General features: G+C 43.5%; 2 protein-coding genes across 4 annotated transcripts; both read left to right on the forward strand.

Moving 5' to 3' along the window:
• The first annotated feature begins 18 nt into the window (after nucleotides 1–18).
• On the forward strand, nucleotides 19–4,064 carry fkbp6 (FKBP prolyl isomerase 6). Its single transcript, XM_086019189.1, has 9 exons — nucleotides 19–206; nucleotides 634–751; nucleotides 849–938; nucleotides 1,007–1,209; nucleotides 1,903–2,022; nucleotides 2,323–2,520; nucleotides 3,437–3,546; nucleotides 3,744–3,823; nucleotides 3,916–4,064. The coding sequence occupies exons 1-8, from the start codon at nucleotides 144–146 to the stop codon at nucleotides 3,805–3,807; spliced, it is 966 nt and encodes a 321-aa protein (XP_085875315.1). The 5' UTR covers nucleotides 19–143; the 3' UTR covers nucleotides 3,808–3,823; nucleotides 3,916–4,064.
• A 563-nt stretch (nucleotides 4,065–4,627) lies between these two features.
• Nucleotides 4,628–18,330, forward strand: arhgap18 (Rho GTPase activating protein 18). 3 transcript variants are annotated; one of them, XM_086019187.1, is made up of 18 exons: nucleotides 4,628–4,777; nucleotides 11,166–11,343; nucleotides 12,289–12,412; nucleotides 12,976–13,058; nucleotides 13,458–13,607; nucleotides 14,109–14,187; nucleotides 14,441–14,559; nucleotides 14,844–14,915; nucleotides 15,013–15,106; nucleotides 15,302–15,393; nucleotides 15,482–15,559; nucleotides 15,652–15,811; nucleotides 15,990–16,072; nucleotides 16,416–16,622; nucleotides 16,708–16,842; nucleotides 17,264–17,385; nucleotides 17,464–17,519; nucleotides 17,670–18,330. In XM_086019187.1, the coding sequence occupies exons 1-18, from the start codon at nucleotides 4,743–4,745 to the stop codon at nucleotides 17,753–17,755; spliced, it is 1,953 nt and encodes a 650-aa protein (XP_085875313.1). In that variant the 5' UTR covers nucleotides 4,628–4,742; the 3' UTR covers nucleotides 17,756–18,330. The 3 variants fall into 3 exon arrangements, with proteins under 3 accessions (XP_085875313.1, XP_085875312.1, XP_085875311.1); XM_086019186.1 differs by lacking the exon at nucleotides 4,628–4,777 and adding an exon at nucleotides 5,360–5,579; XM_086019185.1 differs by lacking the exon at nucleotides 4,628–4,777 and adding an exon at nucleotides 6,051–6,473.
• The last annotated feature ends 3 nt before the right edge of the window (nucleotides 18,331–18,333 follow it).

An 18,333-nucleotide genomic window follows, 5' to 3' on the forward strand; every position in this document is an offset into this window, starting at 1 on the left:
AACACGTTTTAGTCAACACTCACCTTTAGCGTTTCTGGGTAGGTCACGTGGCTTCTGGTCCAACACGTGTCCCTCAAGCATGTACAAGTGGCCAAAAGAAATCCGATTTCATTTTGGGAAACGAATTTATTAACGCAGTTAAGATGTCAATAAACGGACTACGAAAACTTTTGCAGAGCCTTGTTCATGTTGATGACCCAAATCTGGTGAGTTGTCTGTTAGTCCACGAAATGCTAACGAGGCTAAGCTGTGAGTAGCTTGTACAGTATTGATTTAACTATTAACAGTCGATATTACGCCATTTCTAACTTTGAAAAGTCATTTACAATTATGAATGAATACAATAAATTCACTGTGTTGTATTTTAGACTTGCATTTGAACGAATCTGCCATTTTGTGAAAATGTTCCACACCTCGGTATTATGTTGAGTAGGTCAGTTCTTATCGTGGGAAAACTAAGTTAAAAGGTGTATCAAAAATATGGAAAAACGAAAGCTACAATTTTGTGAGTTATTAAATCAGAATCAAACCTTAGAAAAGGTACGACAAATGTGAGTACTGAAGAGATTAATTGATTTTATTGTGTCGTTTTTTAGTGTCACTGATTGTTTAAATGTATCCGTGCCTTCTTAGAGTCCATTTGACCGTCTAGAGCAGCAGATGGAGGATATCCTGGGAAATGGAGGCATCCTGAAAGAGATGATCTACCCTGGAGACGGCCCCCCTGTGCCCCAAAGTGCTTCAGTCTTGAGTAATTATTAGAACTCTTTCAGTGGGTCCAAACTGTAAACAGTAAAATGTGTCTTAAAAAAAAAACCCAAGGTATTCTGTCCTATGTTTCTCCACAGTACATTACTCCGGCTTTCTGGAATATTCGGACCAGCCGTTTGAGACCACTACTCACCTCAAGCATCCCCGACTCATGAAGCTGGGCCGAGGTGGGCTCAGGATGAGTTCGAATGTTGTGGCCTGTCAACTCTAAATTGTGTGGCCTTGAGTCAAACAGACGTGACGTTGATGGGAATGGAGCTGGGCCTGCTGACCATGCGCAAGGGCGAGTTCTCCCGCTTCCTGCTGCAGCCGCGCTACGCCTACGGAGACATGGGCTGCCCGCCGCTCATCCCCGCCGCTGCCCGTGTTTTGTTTGAGATCCAGATTCTTGAAATCCTGAACTCGGGACAAGTGGACGAATTTGTCCAACTGACTGCGGTAGGGAGCAACAGCGTGTCCCCATCTAAAAAAACATGTTGTAGTGTTTTTGTAATAACAACAATAACACACTATGAAAAAATACGGTAGTGACAAAATTAAGTAGAATGTAAGCAAGTAAATAGTTATCACATTTTTTTTGCTTCAATTCAGTGAACATTGTGCTGCACCTTCTGATGTGTGCGCCATGGCCACCTGGGAGAAGTATAATACAGGCATACAAATATAAAAAAATGGTGGAGGGGACGTATGTCATAACTAGGGCTGGGGCCTCAAAAAATGGTCAACACAAAAAATTCTGCCTTGAAACTATAATTAATCATTTTAAAACCTTATCAGAGACATACGGAACCAATGTTTGGACACTAAATGTCCAACAATAAACACTAAAAATTTTAAAAATAATATTTTTCGAAGTCCTCACATCCACTGCAAGCGGTCCAGTGGAGCATCTTAAGTATTAGTATTTTTATATTGTCTGAAATTTGAAAATAAAAATGAGCAAAAAAAAGTCATTTTCGTGAAATTTTTTTCAATATGCGACTGCAAAAAAAAAATAGATTCAAATCAGACAATGGATTAAAAAAAAATAATAATTTGAAAATTGAAGATTTTATTTTGAAGCCTTTCCTGCTTCTGTTTCTTTTTATTGTGGATGTAGTTGACTTAACATTTAGATCTCTCTGTCCTCAGGAGGAGCAGAATGAGTTTCCCTTTTCCAAGCTGCTCGAAGTGGTCAGCACGCTTCGCACTTTCGGCAACAGATGCTTCAAGCAGAGTCGCTATGAAAAAGCCAAAGAGCACTACAAGCAGGTGAAGGTGTTAAGCGGGATTTGGAGCTCGAGAGACTTTCGTGTGCTTTTTGACTTTTTATTTTATCTGGAAAAGTTGTACTTTTCTATTCGACAGGGCTTTGGCGCCACCCTCTGGCATCTTTGGGTGTGCAAAAAACACCCACAAAAACAGCAAATACTGTACAGCTGGCGAGTGTAGTCGTATTACGCAGTGATTATCTTCACTTTATACTGGAATGACGGTTCACTAAAACATGACCACGTTACCTGACATCCTGCTTTAGTGTGCTTACTTTTTGTTTCTGCCCTTGGACAACAGGCATTGGTGTTGCTGGGCAACAGGGAGATTCCCAGCGATGATGAACAGATAGAGATCCAGGCGGCACTGCTGCCTCTTTATCTGAATCTGTCCTTCGTGGCGCTGCGTCTGGAGAGCCCACGCAAGGCTCTCAAGTACGCCAACAGGGCGTTGGTCATCGACTGCGGCAGCACCAAGGCACTTTACCGCTGTGCGCAGGTCAGACTCTGATTCCATTTTTGGATTGTTAAACTGTTTGGTCAAATCTGAAATAAGGAAATATGCACCTAGAAAGCCGGGTGGGAGGAGGGCGTCAAATCTTTGTTCTAAAAGGTCTATAAATGTTAAATACTACAGTATTTTATAATTTTCTGAATCCAACATTAATCTTAAAGGGGAATAAAACTTTGAGGGCCCGACCAGTATGGATTTTTTTAGGCAAAATAGACTAAAATTTTGGTAACTAACCAGTTAATAAAAATATATGTAACAAATAAAATAACTTATTTCTTAAAGTTGAATAAAGATGTGAATTAAGGCAGAACATTTTCCTGCTTTGCAATACTCTGCCCTTTAGTATTTGTTTAACTTTACAACAAAGTACCATTGTTACTTTTAAAAGTGCTAATATCAGCTGATTTAATCACCCCGCCAGTGAATTATTCCACTCGTTTTCATCCCTCCCAGGGGGCTGCCATTTTGAAATGACACCGCCCTCTGCTGTCAACTGCAAGTTGAACTCAACGTGCCTTCGGGCTGGCATTATAAACGTCGCGTGACCAAACCCAGAAAATAAGTGAGTCGACGTTTGCAATGCAAGACCAAGGTCACCTTGAAGTCAATTTCAGCCGACAGCAGAGGGCGCTGTTGGATAAAATGTTATCCCCCTGAGAAGGATGAAAATATGTGGATTAATCCTCTTAATTCTTTTTCCACCAACGCAATGTTAATCAGAATACTGTGTTTACACTAGTGGGGACACATACAACTGATTATTGCAAAGGAAACCTTTTCATTGAGTCCCACTTTCATTCCTTCTTGGAATCTCTCCCACATTCCAAAGAATGCTTATTTGTCGACAATGTAAAACATAGCTTAGGCAATTTTTTGTTTTTGTTTTTGTCATCCACATCAGGCGCACGTGGAGCTGCGGGACTACGAGAGCGCTCACGGTTGCCTCATCAAGGCGCAGGCCAGGAAGCCTTTTGATTGCGACGTCAACAAACTCCTGAAGACCGTCACCATGTACGCAGTAAAGCGTCCACACCAGCACCAGGCCCATGTCCATGTATTTTTTTTGTTTTGTTTGTTTTTTTCCCACTTGACAGGGGGACGTTGAACCCATTATGGAGCTGAGGCTTTCATACAACTGTGACAGATTTCAAAAACAACTCCAAGTGTTCGATTCTCCTCTGTCAAAGTTGGCTGTGCTTGTGTTGCAGGTGCTACAAAGACACCTTGGACAAAGAGAAAAACATGTACACCAAGATGTTCCCAGGCTTATAGGAGCCCACAGGAGATGGTAAGATCAACTTTTATTTTTTTTTAATAACATTCCATATTGTTGCCCGTATTTCACATCGTGTTTCGTGAAAATGTGCACATGGGTTGCAGATGATCCGAGTGAGTGAGGAGCCACTGCACAACCCGAGCCAAACGGTGCTCTTATAAATGTTAAATGCGTTGCTCTCCTTGAGATGCTGCGCAAATGTTCCCACCGACAAGTGCATTGTTTTGTTGTTGCCTCCATTTGTTTTTCCACCTCACGTAAGTTAATTTTGCAGTGTGCATTGATTTTCTCACATGTTGAGTATACAGTGTTGAATGGTTTTATGGGTTGGGGGGGGGGTGAGTTGGTGCACTCTTGCCAAAACACAAATAAATCATCTGAAATTGTTGTGAAATGATGCTCCTGTTGTGACGAGTTGCAGCCGCTAAACTGCTGGAAAACCAAGTAGCAACACAAAGGGGAAACCAACAAGGAAATCCAGCATGCAAATGAATTCAATTTGAGATTCCCTGGATTAAGCATAATCCAAGCCTCCACAATGTTTAATCAATTTCTTATCCCGCTGGTAGAGCAGCGCTGCTCCTTATTTTGCTTCCACGAGACGATCAAACTAGCGTTGGAAGTGCTCTCGGTATGATTCAGCGCACTTCCACACCACTTAGTGGGCTCCTAATGGCTGTGTTCGGATGGAAGCGAGCCAGGAGTGGAAAGTTGAAAGGAAAGAATGGAGACAGACAGACACAGCGAGGGAAGGGATGACATGGGATCAGAAAAGGGGGGCGGGGCAAGAAGCAGGACAATCTGATTGACCTCTCTGGCTAATCGACTTGTGTGCGTGCGTGCGTGTGTGTGTTGACATCATCCCCCGAGCACATGGTGAGAAGGTCGTCTTCGGCGAGAGAGACGGCGCGGTTGGACGCAGGCGGACAACATGGTCCCCAGACTGGCTTTCTACCTTCACCTCAGGTAAATCGCACTCTGTTCTACATACGGACAAACTGGTGTGCAACCATTTTGGATCCTCCTTCGGTCTGTTTTTTAGCTTACGCTTACATGGCAGCTTTTATAAACCTTTAAGTGACATGCCAACCGTTTGATAAAGGCTCATAATAAAAAAAACGGGGCTAAATAAAATTCAAACTTTTTTTTCATTGATTGTTAGCATATCATCTGTAAATTGCAGTAGATGGCAGTACTTTCATGGCGTCAAATTCTTCCTCTTAAAAGAAAAAAACGGAACTTGGCATCACATGTTGAGGTGTGACGTGCTTTGCTATTGTTCTGGTCATTTTTCTTTGCTCTGTCTGACGTATCCTCATTGCTTTTGGCACCGTTTTGGAGGGTGGCCATCCAAAATGTGCAGGAGCATCCTTTAAAACTGGGGCGATTGCTTCACTCCTTACCTAATATGGATGAAAACACCAACAGGCATCTTTCATGTATACACTTTGTAACCTCATAAACCTTTTTTTTCCTTTTCACTCTAATGACGTAAGACAAACTAGTAAAATGTGCCAGTTTCTATTTAAGTTGCATCTTTTAGGTTTCCATGTAAATGTATGGACCTCTATACTTAATATTACTGTAAATTAATTCCTAAAGTTCTTTTAATTTAATTATATTTGTTCAAATGTATTTTATAGTGAATTACAAATTATTTAATTTTGTTTCATTGTTCTTGAAAGTATGAGAATTGAAGTACAGTACTGGTGTTCTGTGGGATGACTTTGCCACATATGAAATCCGGCCAAGAAGCTGCTACAGTTTGGTAAGGATGAATACAAGAATCGGCTTACTTTGTTCCCTTATTTCAAATAATACATTTATTAAGCTCTAATGAGCATCACATAGATGCGAAATCAATGTTGAGTAATGGACACTCCCCTGCTGCTTGTTCAAATTTTTTTTTTATGTGTCTTGTCGTTCGAAAACAACAAAAGTATCGGTAGAATAAAAAAATATATATATTGCTTAACAACAAAATATGAACATTTTAACATTGAAAGGTAGGCTTCATTTTTCTCGTCAAATTTTCAGAAATCTTGGTGGTCATCCGTCGCTGTAAACCACGTGATCCAGTCCAGCGCGTCCGTTGGATAATATGCGTTTGTTGCGGAACTAAGTGCCGGACAAACATTGCAAGGAGAAAATGTCCCTTCACTCTGTGGAACTTATCCCTTTTATTGTAATACGACATACTGTAATGTATTGTTTCAATACTAAAATGTCGAGAGCGATAGCGCAGTCCCTTTCGATGTGTGTCCTGCAGGGGTCGCCGTGACTTTTCAAACTCGCCCCTTGAGCTTCCAGCCAATCGCGCCGGCGATCCAGCCCCCTGCGCTCAATAACGTCCGGCCCACGTCTCGATGACACACTTTTATTCTAGTGCAAGACGAGGACAAGAAGGGAAAAGTTTGAGCACACGATGCGTCGGTAGCGTTTAGCGGCCGACGGCGAACACTCGCGATGGTGGGTCGCGTGGACGTCATAGTGTTGTTAAAGTAGATCCGAGAGGCAGCAGCAGGAGAGGAAACATGAGTCGGCAGCAGGAGTCACAGGGAGTGGTCTTGACGGGTTACCACAGCAACGCGGAACTCGTGGCCCAGCCTGGACTGTCTATCGCGTGTCCTCCGAGTCAGGAGCACGACCCGCAGGCCACCAGGTGGGATTTGTACTCGCTTTCTTCTTCTTAGCTGTAGCACCGTCTTACCGCTTGCTTGTTGAACAACAGCAGCATCATCATCATCATCAGTAGTGAGTCATTCGACTAAAAGTTGACCGCAGCAACTTGTTGAAAGTTGCAAGACAGCAGATGTCGTCTCTCCGCCGGCTGTGCATTTCCTTTGAACTTTCCTAATCAGCAATTTTGTCAGACCGTCTTGCCTTTTATGTTAGTTGCAAGGACAAATAGTGTCGGGCCATGATGCTATAAAGGAATTCGAAACTTACGGAGTAATGTGAACAGAATCTTAATCAGTGTCATTAAGGGTGCGTGGAATGCGCTTATTCACCTTTGTGTTCATAAAAGCACTTGAGGTGTAAACATGGGCTGCATCACAGTCGACGGTTTCTGGGTTCGAATCTTGGCTCAGGCCCTTCTGTGTGAAGTTTTTGGGTTCCTCCCACATTCCGAAACACGCGTGTTAGGCTCACTGAAACCTCCTAACTGTCCACATGTGTGAATGTGAACGGCCGTTTGAACTTGTGCAGATGTACCTAATAGAGTGGCCGGTGAGCATTACAAGCGAGTCCCAATTACCTCAAGCAGGTCGGGTCCAAGGTCATCTGTAAAGCTGTTAAATGAGTAACAACCACTCGGCAGATGCATGACATATAGTCATTCAGAAAACCATTTTGGGGTAAAATAGATTAACGGAAACCTCAGTTCAGTGAGCAGCAGTTTAGGTAGACCGCTCATAGATGAAAATCACACATTCTTTAAAACACCTCAACTTATTAAAAGACACTAAAAAACCTTTTTAAAGTATTTCATAATGCTTGTTCTCACTTGCAGTTTTCCATATAAGACACCAAGCATGCTTGCTTCAGTTTTTATTGTCATTCCTAGTTGAAGTTTTCAGTGAAACTGCCACACAAAACACCAAAACAATGGCACATTGTGCGTTTAAACACCAGAATGATTAACCACACCACCTTTGGTCTGATGAAATTCAGCTAACTTAATGCTAACCTAAACAGTCCTATAGAAATAAGCGTAGATGTTAAAGAAATGCTAAACCTTCAAATAAGCACTACTTTAACACAGCATCGCATTACAATGGTTACAAGAAAAACATTACGGAGCCCTATACTGGTTGCTTCTTGTTCCTCCATTCATTCATGAATGCGTGCATGTGTTCTGCTTTTTTCTTTATTGTTGTCACGGCTCATTGTTTGCGTCACATGATGACACTCACAATAAAGGGGAGCACAGTGAAGTCTTTCAGCATTAGCCTAAAGCTGCCAATTTGTCACACAGGAACTACGATTGTATATATATATTTTATTTATAAGCGCCTTGTTTACGCGCAACGGGCGCAGAGCTTACTTTGTCTGCGCACACGGGCGTCTGTGTGTCGAACCGTATCGCGCTAAAATGTGAGCGAGAGTCCAAATGGCGACAAATGGCCACACCTGATTTTTAGCGTGTGTTGACACTGTGTGGAAGTTTTACATCGCCATTAGTTGAATTGTTTAGCTGCACTACAATGACATCATTTTACGACATTGGAATACAACTTGACCTCTCTCCATCCTAAATGGAATGGAACCCCGATGAATGTTATTGCTAACACATGTGCGTGTCATGTTATTATTTATGATTGTATGATAACAAAGTGACCCCTTTGGGGGGGAAAAAAACAAACCACCAAAGCTAGCTCCCGTATTGTACATGTATGTGAGCACATGTGTTCCAGATCGCTTGTTCCACTAACCAGCAAAAAAAAACAGCATCACATTACAGCCTGCCTTTGTCTTGCCTCCACAGCAGTGTGTGTGCGCGTGTGTGTCCTCTATTTTTGTGGTCATTGTTTCCTCTTGAAATGACAGACAGTGAGGCAGAAAATTGCAGATGTCCAAGAACATGCCAGGAAGTCGATGTTCAGCTTTTGCTGATAGTGACTTTTGCATGGAATGGTTGAATAGAATGTGAGTAATTGACAGCAAGACAAATACATCATCACTTATATTTAAAATTGAAACAAATTGAACACCTAAAAATTTAAATTTTACATTAACCTTAAAAATAAATGGCTGACAGATGATTTGATTCTGTGGGGGGAAAAAAAAATATGTGTACTGTACATGCACATGTGGCAAAGACTCTCCATAACAAGCCAGGCTAAAGTTAGCTTCTTTTCCTGTTAAACTTTGTTTTCATCTTGTAGCTTCTTTGTGAGTTTTAGAATAAGCGCAAAAAGAAATACGAGAAGGTGTTCGGCTAATAGTTGGGAATAATTTTCTCAGAAAAGAAGTTGTGATGTTGTAGTTTTAACTTGAATTTTTTGCAATGACCACATGCGATTGAGCAGATGTTTGTGTGTTATAGAAGGAAGACAGACTGTCTCTGTTTTTCCAAGAGAGGACAGCTGACACCTGTTCACATGAATGGCACTAACACGCGCACACAATTTGTTCCAACCGAATTCTTGTATTGAATCACATTAGCTGGTGCATGTGTCCCTAATATTGTGACCCGTCAGCTTGCGTCTTACCCCCCCTTACTTGTCCCCAACCGCACCGCGACCGCCGTCACCACAGCGGCACTCTTACACAAACCCGCGCTCGGGCCGCGGCGTGCACTCAAGTAACCCCAAGGCCTCTGTGGCGGGGGCGCACGTCGTGCCTCACTTCCTGTTTGCGCCTCACAGAGCGCTCAGGTGATAAAAGGAGGGACAATGAGCACATTTCAAAATAGTGCATTGCGCCCCCTTCGTGTCATATAAATAACAAGGGCGCAATGTTCCCTGTGTGGAAAGGGGCCCTATTGTCTTTGAGCATCACGTCATTGACGACAAGTTGCGCGAAGGGAGCATAAAACGACCGCTTTCTTTTTAATGGACAATAAACACAAACACACCAAAATGACGACCAGACACAGGCTGTCGTAGGTTTTACGGCGGTCCCGATGTACCGTATGTGCTTACATCATCTTCATAAATCATTTATCAAAGATTTTTGAGTTATGACGGATGTTATAAATAAAACGACGAGCTGACAAAGCAGTTGGAATAGGCGGAAGTGAATCAGTCCACTTGCCTTGTTGGCTGAAAATGTCTTTCTGCACTGAAGCATTGTAGTGATCCCTTTATTACCAAACCCAATTTTCACCCATTGTTTAATAAACAACATCCCTACTTTGTGATCTGGAGGCGACGTAATGCAGCACAGCTCCCGCAGAATGAGGGAAAAAGAGCGTTCATAGATTCATTCAAGAGCGTTAATAGATATGGTCTTAAGCTCTTTAAATGGGTAAATATTGCGTAAGATTAACACGATGTAGAGACAGACCGATAATGTGGGGGGAAAAAATGAAATTGACTCAAATTAAGTGCAGTTATCAGTCGGTGCGTACTTTACTTTAGGAAACGACCCAATAAAATCACTCAAATTATCCATTGTTCCCTTTTGTAATACGTGACGTGAGTTGCTTTTCATTCGATGGCGACAAGTAGTAACAAGTTTCTGTAGTCAATTTATCGTTTAGGTGGAGGATTTGAATTCACTTCCCCGTGGTCAAACTCGCACGTGTGTTTACGCGCTTTTGTGAGTGCGCTTATGCACGATTTATGGCCCCGTCAAACCTTTATTGGTGTATTTTTGTGGGGGCTTTTGATAAAGGTCAATGATTAACTCCCACTGTTTGCTCATGTGCTGCTCGCCAGGTGGAACCACTTCCCTGGTCAACAAATCTCGCACGAAGCATTTTTGTCATTCCTGGCAGATGAGCGCCGCGGCGGTGGAGAGCTAGGCGCGCGTTGCACCAAACGGACCAAAACCGGGGTCAGAATGGGTGTCGCCATGTCGGTTATCAAGTCCATAGGCGGTGGGAGGAGAAGCTGATAGCAGATGAGTAGAAGTAACAGCGACTTGAGGAAAAATCAGTTGGAAGGCTGAGGAAACGTCGAGGCTAAGGCGGAGATGACCGGAGGGGCCAGACCACTGCTTTGGGTTCAACTGTAGGTACAACTTGACGGGGAAAAGTTTGAACCGTCACAAATAGAGCAGTGTGATAAAACGATCGATAGTTTAGTGCAACAAGAAAACAAGCCAGTATAACCTCAAAGGTTATTTTGGTATGTGGGGTGTTGTGTTAAAAATCTTGGTTCTACCCTCTTTTTTGTTTTTTTTTCACTCCGCAGTAGCTGTAAAGTAAATGAGACTATACAGCTGCCAAGAAGTTACATTGAAGGTCTTCAGTTCCAGGTCCAGTCATGGATTTCATGGATGTATTTCTTTTTTTCCCCATACTGTCGATTCTGCGTCACTTGAGCCGACCTTATTTTGTGGTACGTGTCCACATCATAACTGCAATACGCCCAGTGTCAAGCGTGCATTTCAAGTTTGTCACTCTCGGTTACGAAACAGAAAAGCATATTGAGGCTATCGCCGTCTCTGCTGTGACCGCCAAACGCATCGAAGGCTGCAATCTTTTATTAGGCGGGAGGCCCCCCTGTCATAACTGTGCTGTTAAACAAGGTGCAAAGTGTAAGCCAGTTCCAAAGGAGGTTAAAAGTGACTCTCGGTCCAGAGATCACCAATGACAGTCTGACCTCCTTATTGGGGATGCGGAGCGTACGGTATCTGTGACGTGTGTTGCTCAAGTGCGGCCTCACAACTTTGTGCGTTGTAGCCGTAGGACGGGCCACTACAGCGTCCAGCAGAATCACAGCGCGCTTCCTGGGGACAACGCCGGTGCGGAGAGCCAGCGGGCCAGGCCCTCCGTGTGCTCCAATCCCGGCTCCAGCCCCAGACACAGTCCCAATAGCAGGTTGCGACCGCGGCCGCCATGTCACCGCTGCAACTCACAGGTACGCACTCTTGGACCCAACCACAATGGCAAACATTAGCTGTTCCTCTTTGGGCTGATCTACAAACGGTGTACTGTGAGACATCAACAGGTGTGATCCAATTTTACTTGAATGCTCCCCAAATTATTTATTAAATAATGTGTCTTGGTTAGTTTACGTGTGCCAGTGCTGTATCGTGACAGGCAAAACAATGACACGTTTCTGTAAGGTAAAAATCAAAGTGATGACAATTAGAATTCTTTAAAAAAAATAATAATAATAAAAAAAAAATCATGGTCCCCCTAGAAAAGAACGTAACACTGGTCAAAATTTAAATAGAAATGGCCTTATGTGTCCATACATGTATTTTTGACACTGATCGAAAAAATGTCATTTTTTTTTGTGGCAGACTAGTACATCAGGTTTTTGAGATATTTTCTTCTTTTTTTTTGCAGCACAGATTTCACCATGTGTTGTAGCTATGACTTTTTGCTGAACCTAACCCTTAATTCTTAAATATTACTAAATATATTACTATATTATGTATTGTTTTATTATGTTGTTATTATTATTATGAAAATAGCAAACAAGGGCAGATTCAGAATCAGCACATAAAAAAATAATCTGGAAAAGTTTAGTTGCATCTCTGATTAAAATATTTAGTATAAATGGTTAACCATGGGACATGTTCAACCATGGCGTGTCCTCCAATTAGCATGGTAGGTCCCTTTAAACTTGTAATCAGTCGGCCTTGTTAGAGTGACCAGCACTCACTTTACTGTGTGGTGACATGGTGTGTACCACACTGAACATGGACCAGAGGAAGCAAAGGGGCGAGTCTGAGGAGATTAGAAAGAAAATGATTAAAGGTAAAGACTATGAGAATACACAATTTTGTCTGTGTTTATATAGTGTGGCAACCACTGTCAAAACTGCATGGCTGGGATGGATTTCACCTTTTCGCAGGACTCCCTGGATGAGCTGGAGATGGATGACTACTGGAAGGAGGTGGAGAACATCAGTCGCTCTGCAGAGAAGGCGGGAGGCGAGGGCGGAAATGACGAAGAGGAGCAGCAGAAACCTCCCGACGGTGAGACACGTACTCAACTACTGCTTTTGTTAGTGGACATCCGTGTTTTATTTTTGGCACGTTTATGAAGCTGATTGCTCCCAGGAGCAAACACCTTCTTCCTGATTAGTCCTCACTTCCTCTTACTGCATCTGCGTGTGGCCAATTTTAAGAAGTGGGTCCATGTGAAATTTGATTAAATTAGCACAGGGAACTTTGCGATGGAGTCGCCTACTATTGGAAGTGGCGTGAACTGAATACGTACCTTGGTTGGCTTATATTGCTCAGCCTATTAACCTCTCGTTGTATTTTGTATTGCGCTTCTAATACTTGTTTTCTTGTATTTTTCATCTAGTAATCATTTATTTGTAATTTCCAATTATTAAAAAACATTCGGACGTTCATAACTCTGAAATGTCAAAACCGTCGTACACCGAGGACCCTTTGTAATGCCAGTTGGCCAGTTAATGAACCTGTGTGAGATTCAGCCGCTGTCATCGAAGGCATCTAATAGTGTAAACACAAACAAACAAAAAAAGTTCACAGTTTGTCATGTTTTTAATGGCCTTGTTTGTGTTTTCCAGACGGGGAGCAGGAGGAAGCGTGGCTCACGGAGGCGGGACTAGCGCGGCTTTTTGATGGTTCGCTGGCGGCCGACCAGGAGCAGGTGTCAATCAATCATCTCGTCCTCATTCAATCAATTCATTATTGTCTTTCTGTTACAACATGCACTTTATGAAAGTCTATCGCAGTTAGTGTGGAAAAAAAATAATTTATCTCAGTTCAAAGCGTGAAAGTCATACTATCCAAATTCTTTTATTGAACTTAATTTCTATAAAATCATTTTGTTTCCAATTTCTTGAGATGGTAAATCTTGTTTTTTCATCAGCTCTAGGCTATGATAATCAAATTCATCATAAATAAAATCATGAAATATTTCTTTCAGTTTGTGGTAAATCTAAAAGTGGAATTTTGTGTATTCCACTTTTTTTATTTTTTTATTTAACTGAACACATACATTATGTAGCAGTCATTTACTGAGCTCTTAATTGGTGTCGCTTGACAGGAAGAGGACAATGCCGCGTTCCTGTCCACACTGACCCGAGCGCAAGCGGCGGCGGTGGAGCGACGTTTGACTTCGCTACAGCAGACGTTGCGACGGCGCAACCGGCAACACCTGCCCGACGTCCGGGATATATTTAGACTGCCCGAAAAGGTCGGGACACACTCGCAAACACGCTCATTCCATAGGACCTCATTCGTGTTATTATCCATGTAAAGAACAAAATGGGGGCCTGGAAATGATGCTTGTGGCACACCCATGGTAAGTTGAGTAAATGGATTGATTTTAATGCAGCAATAATGGAAACAAACAAAAAAAGGACAATGTCCAGAAACCTTTATCCAACCTACACAGGCACAACTTAGAGCTGAGTTTGCACTTTGTGTGTTTTGCCCCAAAATGTTTTGCTAGTCAGCCCTTGACATCCAGCCTTGCATTGGTTTATTTTTTGGGGGGTACTCCCGACTTCCTCACACATTTCAAAACAAGCAAAAAAATGGATGGATGACTGTTTACCGTTTGTGATTTACCGCTAAGTGCTTCCAGTCAAATGTTGACAAAGATTGTCTATTAACAGAAAGGTTAATATATAAACAAAGCAAGTGGGCACCGGTGAACATTTTGAGCAAGATTCCATATTTTGTCACGCCGCAGGACAAAGAGCCATGTGAGGTCCAAGAGGGAAGTGAGAGCGACCCAACCGACGCCAGCTCATCCGACGCCAGCTCATCCGGTAACACGCGCGCTAATGCATTACCGTCATTACTCATCCACACACTCAAACGTTCCACGCATACAAACACGCAGCCTTAATGTGATTGCTTTTAACTGAGAGGGAAATTTCTCCAGTGTTTCTGAGCCACTCAAAAGTTGTTAGTAAAACATTTCCCCCATGTAACTGCACTTCGGGGACGTCCTCGTCAACTTGTTTTTGCAGCACTACTTAGGCGCTAATGTTGCTAAAATGTCCTCCTTACGCCTGACAGAACCGGAGACGGTCATGAACGTGGACGTGGCGTTCTCGGAGCAGGCGCTCTCTTACAGGGACAACCAACGTCGCCTCGCCGTCCAAACGGGCCCCAGCTCGCCGGATGATAAGTTACCGGTGAGGCAAGCGCTCTTTTAGTGCCGCCGCTTGATAGCTCAACGTGGGCTCAACATTAGCCGTACAAGTGGCTCACACTACACGACAATTCCTTTGACGTTTTTTTATGGAGATTTAAATGGAGGAAGAGAAGCAGTGACATTCAGCGTATTGCAGATAAGAAACTTGATCTCTGTAATGTTTAAGTGGGGGGGAAAACACAAAAGAAAGAAATATAACATACTGTGTATATTTTTAAAATAATATTGAAAATGGGTACAAATAAAATGTATTGTCCTTTCTAGAACTTCAGGCTACTCAGAGATAAAACCGGTCAGACCAGAGTTGGACAGCTGTCCCCGCCGGATATGAAAAAGGTAGCTGCTACACCCAACCACCACCCCCCCATTAAAAAAAAAAAATAGAGTCACACTCATAATTGAAACCATGTCAATGTCACCATGTCGTCTTCAGGTAGGAAGGCTGGCGCTGGTGGAGGTGACGGCTCTTTTCGACACGGGCGGCATCGATCTGAAAGCGCACAAGGCTGTCAAAGTCAAGGCGAAGGGTACGCACGCACAGAATCCGATTTTGGCAACAGAGGTTTTACAATCGTAACGCCCTTTGTTGTTTTCATCGCCTTTTGCGTGGCTGCCATTTTGACAAACGGCAAACAGTAGGATGCGTCCAGTTAACAGGATTGATGGGCGATGCGAGAGCCAACTAAGAAGTTATTCAACTGGATTTCTCTCTGTTGATGTAGAAAGCGGTTTGTTTGGGGTTCCCCTCGTCACTTTACTGGATCAGGACCAGCGGAGGGCAGCCGGTACCAAAGTGCCTTTCATCCTGCAAAGGGTGAGTCAGCACATCTGCCTCCTGAATTCAATATTGTGGATGGCATCTACACTTGAGTGCATGTTGGAACGTCTTCTCTCCTCCCTAGCTTATCAGTCATATCGAGGAGGAAGGATTAGACACAGAGGGCCTGCTCCGGATCTCTGGCGCCGCCACCAGAGTCAAGGTAGACATATAACGCTCGATACTTTACAAGCCGGCGTGTCGGGGTCGTAGCGCGCCGCGACCTAACTAACTCGACGGTTGTCCCGCGCTCAGTCTCTGTGCCAGGAGCTGGAGTCCTGCTTCTACGAAGGCACGTTTCCGTGGCAACAGCTGAAGCCGCACGACGCGGCCAGCCTCCTCAAGCTGTTCATCAGGGAGCTGCCGCACCCCCTGCTGACCGTCGAGTACCTCAACGCTTTCATCGCTGTCAACAGTACGCCCGCGCTAATTACGCGGGGACCTCGATGTGGACGGAAGGATTTGGACGTGTTTGTCCCTTTTAACGAGCTTCCGCTGCACCGAACCCGTCCAAGCACGCCCTGAAAAAAAGAAAAGATAATCTTAACAGAGTGCACTTCATCCTCTAAATTTGTTGTTGTTGTTTTTTTCAGAGCTGCCCACAAAGAAGCAGCAGCTGCAAGCTTTGAACCTGCTGGTCCTCTTGCTCCCCGAAGCCAATCGGGATAGTTTGAAGGTGAGGAGACCTGCTTTACAACTTTCTTTTCACAATGTAAAAGGAGGGTAAAGAATTACAGCGCAATTAATATCCACACTGTGGTTCAAATCACATCATTTGGGGGCGTTTCTGTGGCTGTTACCATGACGATCGAAGCAGAACTACGATGTCAAATGAAGCGAGCGGCTACACACACTTGCCATTTAAGTGGCACTTCTTTTTTCAATTTTCTCAGAAAGTGATTAGCAACAATATTTTTTTTTAATTTATTTTATTTTGGTGCTACTGGAGACTTTTTGAGACGTCTTTCTCTGCATCCACGCTCAACAAATCACATCTGGGCTGTGTTCCTCCCCATCAGGCCCTCGTGGAGCTCTTCCAGCGCGTGATCGAGCACCAGGCCAAGAACAAAATGACCCTGAACAACGTCTCGGTCGTCATGGCGCCCAACATCTTCATGTTCAAAGGCTGTCGCTCAAAGGTCACGGAGCAGCAGGAGTTCTCCATGGCGACCGGCACCGCCAACATCGTGCGGCTCCTCATTAGATACCAGAACCTCCTGTGGACTGTAAGACTCCAAATGACCTTCAGTGTGTTGACCACTCTCACAAATGTCCATTTTTTTTGTCTTTATGTGCGTGCGTGTGTATTAGATCCCCAAGTTCATCCTGACGCAGGTGCGACAGCAAAACATGGAGAGCCAGCGCAAGCAGAACAAAGAGCGAGCCATGCGAAAGCTGCTGAAGAAGATAACCACAGACAAACCGCCGGACAGGGCCGCCCCCGAGGTAGCTTACCCAACACCTCAGCTAACATTCACAAGCTGACGGGATGACACGGGATGTCATTTTTAGTCCACATCACGTGGCAAAATGCATTTTTGAAGGTATTAATTGTACATAAAAACTAATGACGTTATCAAATTAATTCTAGACGAAATGATTAACTTTTCACTTGCAAAATTAGTAAAGTATCCCCTTTAAGTAACCTAAATGTAGGGTAGTGGGGAACAGTGCCATCTAGTGGAAATAGATCAGAATGCAGTAGCTATAGTTAGAAAAAAAATGTCTAGGTCTTTTTTTTTTTTTTTTTTTGGAAAGTGACTGCTTATAGCCCGCTAAACTTTAAGTGGCGTAGTGCGTCCTTCCTTGAAAGCTGTCTTTAGTGTTAACAGGTTGAAGCCTTCACCGTTTCTTGTTTGCCACGCAGGAGAGCTCGCAGGGATTCATCCGCGTGCAGGCGCCACAGTTCAGCAAAGTGTCCATGGCCCTGCAGCTCACCGAAGACCTGCAGGCTGCCGACGTGCTCACGCGCTTTCTCAGCCAGGACAGGTCTTGGCACCACTTCACATCATCCTGACATCCGACAGCAGGATGTCACTCACTCACACTTTCTTTGTGTGTCCATAGTGCTGTGGCAGTGAAGCGAGAGGACCTGCGTCTCTATGAAATTGGTGGAAACATCAGTAAGTCCGACTACTGTTGTACTCGTGTCTACATGCGATAGAAGCTCAAGCACAATTTTTTTTTTAATTTTTTTTTAATCCATCTACATTTTCAATAATATTCTGTTCCCTCGCTTCAATCAAGTTGTTTGCCTGTCTTGTCCTTCCCAGAGGAGAGGTGTCTGGATGGGGAGACCTTCATGAAGGACCTCTTCCAGCTCAACCCTGCAGCAGAGTGGGTCATCAAAGCGGCGTAGTGAGAAGGCTCCACTCCACCGAAGTCCAACAACCAGTCATCTGCTCCCCACGCAATCCCACCCCTGAAGCCTTTAAACCACTTAAAGTGTTCATACTGCGTGCATTTATTTGATTAAAAACAATAACAATTTGCTTAGAACCTGTGAAATATTCGTATTTAAGCATCTTTTATAACCACTAGTTCTCTTGTCTACCTGGATGGTACTCCCCAAGTTGTGGATACTTTGAGGCTATGACCTGCGCAATCTCCTCAGCAGTGAGCTTGAAAACCCCGAAAAAAGGGCAAAAAAAAGTCTTGACAAATGATTTACTCCACAAACATGTAGTCGCGCGTCCTGTGTTGCTTGTTCGGCTGCCTTCTTCAGACTGCATACAAAGTGGCCCCGTCGAAGTGCAGTTTGTTTTGTGTCCCACCTTTGATTGTGTACAGTTTTAACAGCCTGCTCCTTTTCAAAGCTGTGGTGTTTGCAAGCCTTGTTTTTTTGTTTACTGTGGTTTGGAAAAAAGATCTTTTTCTTATACCTGCTTTTCAAATGGCCATTACTACTGCATGTAAATAAACAATAGTTAAGTACTG

The sequence above is a fragment of the Filicampus tigris genome, chromosome 20 (assembly GCF_054856515.1).
Source record: "Filicampus tigris isolate MCC_2025a chromosome 20, RoL_Ftig_1.0, whole genome shotgun sequence".
NCBI lineage: Eukaryota > Metazoa > Chordata > Actinopteri > Syngnathiformes > Syngnathidae > Filicampus > Filicampus tigris.